This window comes from Tenrec ecaudatus, chromosome 10 (assembly GCF_050624435.1).
Source record: "Tenrec ecaudatus isolate mTenEca1 chromosome 10, mTenEca1.hap1, whole genome shotgun sequence".
Classification (NCBI taxonomy): Eukaryota; Metazoa; Chordata; class Mammalia; order Afrosoricida; family Tenrecidae; genus Tenrec; species Tenrec ecaudatus.
The window spans coordinates 116,286,873-116,292,965 of NC_134539.1; the positions used below are offsets into that span (position 1 = coordinate 116,286,873).

Genomic DNA, 6,093 nt, shown 5'->3' on the forward strand with positions numbered 1-6,093 from the left:
CCCTCTCTGGGTCTTGGACATTTGATGGATCCATCAACAGGGTGGCCAGGGAGGTGATTTCCATCGTTGGTGTCTCTTTGCTCACCCACCCCCCCCCCCTGCTCCCAATGTCCCAGGGGTGCACTCAGACCTTGTCTCTCCTCTCTTCCTCCTTCCGAGGAGTAGGCACCTGTGACAGGACGGCCGCGGCTGGTGAGCTGCATGCCATCTCAGAGTGGCGGGGCCTCTGCTTCTGCCACCAGCACGGGAGCCAGGAGCTGGGCTCCCAGGAGGCGGCTGCACCCGCCCGGGAGCAAGATGCTGGCCTTCGTGTCTCTGCTCAGCTGCCTGCTGGCCGCCAGCGAGGCCAAAGTCTACAGTCGCTGTGAGCTGGCCAGGGTACTACAGGAGTTTGGTCTGGAAGGATACCGTGGACACAGCCTGGCTGACTGTGAGAGCCTTCCCCACTGCTGGTCCCTTCCCCCACTGCCACTCCCCACCTTCCTTCCTTCTTGCTCAAGGGATGTGGCTTGGGGAGCTTTCCATTCTCCGTGTTATTGCCAGTAAAGGGAGGGTTAAAGGAGCTGCCCAACACTGAGTTAAACTCTTGATGGGCAGGTGGGAGGCAGCTGGGTGGGGATCTCCTAATTTTCCCCCGCTGACAAAACCAGGAGTCAAAGGAACAGCGTAGCAGAGGGCCCTAAGCCTAGTCATTGTCACGGGGGTCTGGCTAGACATTCTAGGGTCCCTGTGGGTCCAAGGTGACTCAATGCAAATTGGTTTTTGACCGAAATTGGTGGTTTGGGGATGGGAGCTGGGTCTGTCAGTGGGGACCCTGTGTATTGATCAGATGCTGAGCAGGTTTCAGCAGCATTTCTAGACTGAGGTTAAGAAGAAAGGCCTGGAGACCTACTTCTGAGGGCCCACGGAGGCCCTCTGGATGACAGCAGTTTGGTCCCACCGTGCAGGATCAGGCAGCCTTCCATCCCACGGTGTGCAGGGTCACCACCGAGTCAGGTGCTGACCATGCAGCCGTGAACCACAGGGGTGACAACTGAACTGTAAAGAACCCAAAGCCGACTCAGGGCCAGCGAGTCGAGTCGATTCGGACTCACCCTCACCCTCTAGGACTTTAGAAGGGGCAAACCGAGCGAGCCAGCAACACCGAGCTCTAAGAGGGCTACCGTTTCAGGAAGCTGTCTGCAAAGCCTCACCACGTCGGGGTACCCCTTCTCTCCAGTCCCAGCCCCGCTATAGAGACCAGACTTGTTTCTTGGTCTCACATCGAAAGCCTCCGGTTCTTGTGCATTCGCTGCAACAAACACTGCTTGGTCCCACGGAGAATGCTGGCTCCAGGGCGATGCCTGACCTGGGGCAAGTCATGGCCCTCCTCTGGGCCTACCCTTGTCCTCTGCAGAGCAGGTTGGAGGCACGCTGCCGTGAGCACCCCGAGGCAGGAGGAGACTCAGTGGAAAGAATGTGCCAGGTGGGCCCTGAGTGCCCTCTGGTCTGGGTCAGCCTGCCTGGGCCCTGGCTGCCTCTCCCCCCTGGACTGTGACCCACAGGCCCGTGTCTCTGCTCCGCTCAGGGGTCTGCCTTGCTTACTTCACAAGTGGCTTTAACACAGCTGCCGTGGACCACGAGGCAGATGGAAGCACCAACAACGGCATCTTCCAGATCAACAGCCGCAAGTGGTGCAACAACTTCAGTCAGAAGGCGCCCAACCTGTGCCACATGTACTGCACCGGTAGGCGGCGCTCGGGCCCAGGCTGGCTGGGGTTGGGGCAACGCCCCAGTCTTTGCGTCTTCCCCCACACAATCGGCTGGGCCTACGGAGGAGAAGGGAATGGGGCAAGTGAGGGTGACGAATCTGATTTGGGGGTGGCCAGCTGTCCTCGGTGGTATAGGAATGGAGGGGGGGCATTGATTGCGAGAGATGGGCAGAATACCCCCTGTGCTGCCTGCCAGAGTAATCAAGACAGGGTTGGGTTTGGGATGAGGAGGGAGGTAGGGGGTCCCGTGTGCATGCAAGAAGGGGACGAGGCCGTGTGAGCGAGCAGCGAGCTGGAACTCAGATGTCCAGCATTGCTCCCTGCTCTTCATGTGTGTTTCTGCCTCCCCTCAGACCTGCTGAAGCCGGGCCTTAAGGATGCCGTCATCTGTGCCATGAAGATAGCCCAGGGGCCCCGCGGTCTGGCCAGCTGGTGAGTTGGTTGGGTCGGGCACCTTTTGAGGTGGCACAAGCAGGACTGGGTCAGACAGCAACAGCAACAGGGAGCTAACCTTTCCAAGCACCCCCTTTGTGCCAGGCACTAGCTCCCTTACACAGGACCCCCATCCTCACAGCCGCTCTTGGCGTGGGCAGTCTACCATGAAAGTATCACAGATGACACATGGGTCTCTAAGGGGGGTAAGCAATTCATTGGAGATCCCATAGCCTTAGGAGACTGCCCCAGTCTGGTTCTTCCAAGATTTTTGCTATACTATGATGCCTGTGTAATTAATGGTCCTTTAGACCAGGACTCTGTTTATCTATCTATCTATCTATCTATCTATCTATCTATCTATCTATCTATCTATCTATCTATCTATCTATCTATCCTCTTTGTCCAAACCAGATCTTATGTACAAGTGATCAGTGACGAGGTGCTGTGCTTGAAGAACAGGTGGGGCTCTAGAGCAACCTGGTTCAGCCTTTGCCGCCTTCACCTCCTTCCTGCAAGCTGGATCCTCACCGGCAAGGGAATCATGACTGCCCATGTTACAGTTGAGCACGTGGTGGGGAGTAGAAGTAGATCGCTGGTGCACAGAGGTGCCTCTGAAGCATTGTCTCACAGCTTCCAGTCTCTTTAGATGGGCGTCTCCCTCCTTAGAGCCCCCCAGGCTTCAGTTTACTCTGACTTCTGCATGAGAAACCAGCAGGCAGGTCGAATCTGGGGAAGGTCAAGTACCCCCTGTGGCTGGTGCACCAGGACCGTGGATGACTGTAGCAGGTGACGAAGCTAGGGAGGCAGTTAGAAGGCATTGCACACCAGCTCAAGAACAGAAGGACGAGGGAGATACTAAGGGAGGGGGACTCATTTGGAAATCCTTGCAGGCATCCAGGTGAGAGTTAGACTGGAGGAAGGAGGTAGGATGGGAGTGGGGTGGGGTGTGTGTGTGTGTGTGTGTGTGTGTGCACGTGCGCAAGACCAAGAGACACAAAGTGTGAGCAAGCAGTGAGCTAGATCCTAGAGGCCCAGCTCTGCTCCCTGCTCCTTCATTGTCTCCATCCTGGTCTGTCCTGGTCCACTGCACTGTCCATGGACCAGAGAGGGCTTAAGAATGAGAGAGGTGATGAAGGAAGAGGGACAGGTAAGGTGGAGCCAGAGGGGACAGGCGGGAACGACTCTGAATCTAGAAGGAGGTCCACAGGTCGACCTTATGAGTCTAGAGAAACTCCACAGAGAAAGCGTGTGAATCTAGAAGTCCATTGATGGGGCCTGAAAAAGGCTGCCGCTTTGGAGCTATCCGGATCTGCGGGCAGCGGAAGCCCTAGAAACCAAGTCCATAACGAGGCCGGTGTACCATGGCACGGCGCACATCTACAGACTTGAGAAAGGCGACGTTTGTAGCCTCGGGCACTACCCAAAGGCTTGAGGGCTTGGAGACACCAGTCTATGATGGAGGAACTAGGTCTTTGGGGGTTCAATTTGGGTTCAGTTTTGTTGTTTGCAACAGTTATCATTGGGGGTAAATCTGTGGCGACTGTAACCCTTGAGTAAGGTGACCAGATTTTAACCTTGGTAAAGGGAGACACCATTGATAAAACTCATATCCTGGCGAAATAGCCACAGGGCAGCTGAAAACCGGATACCCTAGCTTGTCGTGCATTCTTTCCAAATATCAGGACTTTTTAAAAACGCCGCGGGACGCTGGAAAAATTGTTAAAAATCGGGACTGTCCCGCCATCTGGTCTTGAGAGGCACGCGTACGTTAGTCTATACATCTCGAGAGGTGGCTGAGGCGGGAAACAGGAAGTGGTTCCCCACGTGCACACTGAGAACAGACTTTGTTCCAGGTCCTAGTGGAGGAGACCAACAAGCCACTCAACTGCCCTTAGGGAACAGATCTAGAGAGGATTTTCGGGGAATTTGGAGTCTTTGACGATGGCATCACTGAGGACATTAATGATCCGAGCTTGGGACCCCTGAGAACTTCATATCCCAGGACCCATGGCCGTTATCTATCTTCCTCACGATGTCAGCTAGAGACGAGAAGCTAGAAAAGCAATGGTCCTGGAAGAGCCTGGGAGCTCTAGAGTAGCCAACAATGGAAAGACCCAGATTGATAGTCAAGGGAATTGGCTGTGGGCACACTCCTGTCCGCTGGCTGTGGCTCTTGGGCAAGTGCTTTTTTATCACAGCCTCCGCTCTACAGCTGGAACATGGGTGCATGCTACTAGTCAACATACTCCCAAGGTTGCTGCGGCAGGTTGTTCCAGGGAAGGTGCATGAGGGAATGCTGTGTACCCAGGCCAGGTGACATTGGTGTCTGCAGAATCCAGACTCTGGAGCGCTAGGCCTTGGCCACGGACTTCTGGGATAACAGATTATACTGTTACCACTGGTAACACGGAGGTTAGAAAAATGACACGCTCAGGGCATTATCTCCCGTGGAAGTCATCCGATGTACTCATTCCTCTTCCCTTTGCTAGCCTCCTTCCTCCGCTCACCTCCAGTTTAGAGCCCTGCTGCATGCTCGCTCTTTTCTGAGCAGGGACTGGTTTAAGCTTCGGCTAACGTGCCCTCTCCTCTTCCCTTTGTCATCTGCAGGGAGGCCTGGAGGCATCACTGTCAGGGCAAGGACCTCAACGACTGGGTGGACGGCTGTGACTTGTAGGAGTCTCTCTGAAACGACCATGCCGGACATGGCAGGCTGGGAAAAGTGGTTTGGTTTCTGACCCGAGCCAGCTAATAAAGTGTAGTTTTCATATCAATGCACGTCTCAGCTTACTGGCGCAGAGCAGCTTAGTGTTTCTTCACCTGGCCACCTGGACTGGGTTTCAGGGTGACTCTGAAAAGCCTACCAAGGAAGGCTTGTCTAGAACCCTGGTGGCCCTTGGGTCAGTGTCTAGATCCTTTGTCTGGGAATAGGGATGGCAGATTTAGAAATAAAGCCTCACAGACAAAAAGCAAACAACTATAAAAACAACCAAAACGGAGGCACCAGTTAGATTTGAGTGTCAGGTACATGGAAAATAATTTTTAGTATAAAGTATGTCCCAGATATTGCATGCAATATGTATTAAAATTGAATTGCGGTATATCTAAAATTCAAATTTAACTGAGGTTCTGTATTTTATGTGGTAATCCCACTTGGCTCCTCGCACCATATTATTCATTCTGTATGCTGAACAAATCATCAGAGAAACGGGATTATATGAAAAAGAACACATCATCAGGATTGGAGGAAGGCTTATTAACAATCTGCAATATGCAGATGACACATCTTCCTTGCTGAAAGTGAGGACTTGAAGCACTTGATACAGATCAAGGACTGCAGCCCTAGTAGGGGTTCCAACTCAATGCAAGGAAGACCCTCACATCTGGACCAACAGGTAACATCATAATCAATGGAGAAAAGATGTCCCTGTCAAGGATTTTGTCTGGCTGGGATCCACAATCAATGCTTGTCAAAAGATCAAAAGATGAGGCGCATTAGATAAATCTGGTGCATATGACCTCTTTAGGGTATTGAAACGCAAGGATGTTACCCTGAGGACTAAGGTGCGCCTGACCCAAACCATGGTATTTCCATCGCCTCATGTGTGTGTGAAAGTTGGACACTGAATAAAGAAGACTGAAGACCAATCAATGCATTTGCATGGTGGTGCTGGAGAATATTGAACGCACCATAAACGGTTAAGAGAACAAACAAATCCGTCTTGGAAGACGTACAGCCAGAATGCTCCTTAGGGTCAAAGATGATGAAACTTCATCTCACATAAATTGGACATGTTAATCAGAAGAAACCAGCCCCTGGAGAAGGACATCATGCTTGACACAGTGGACAGGGGATGGACACAGTGGACAGGGGATGGACACAGTGGCTGCAACAATGGGCTCAAACATA

General features: G+C 52.8%; 1 protein-coding gene across 1 annotated transcript; it reads left to right on the top strand.

Moving 5' to 3' along the window:
- Positions 1-201: 201 nt before the first annotated feature.
- Positions 202-4,860, top strand: SPACA3 (sperm acrosome associated 3). Its single transcript, XM_075559620.1, has 4 exons — positions 202-430; positions 1,568-1,726; positions 2,105-2,183; positions 4,794-4,860. Exons 1-4 carry the CDS (start codon positions 202-204, stop codon positions 4,858-4,860), a joined length of 534 nt encoding a protein of 177 aa, XP_075415735.1.
- Positions 4,861-6,093: the final 1,233 nt, after the last annotated feature.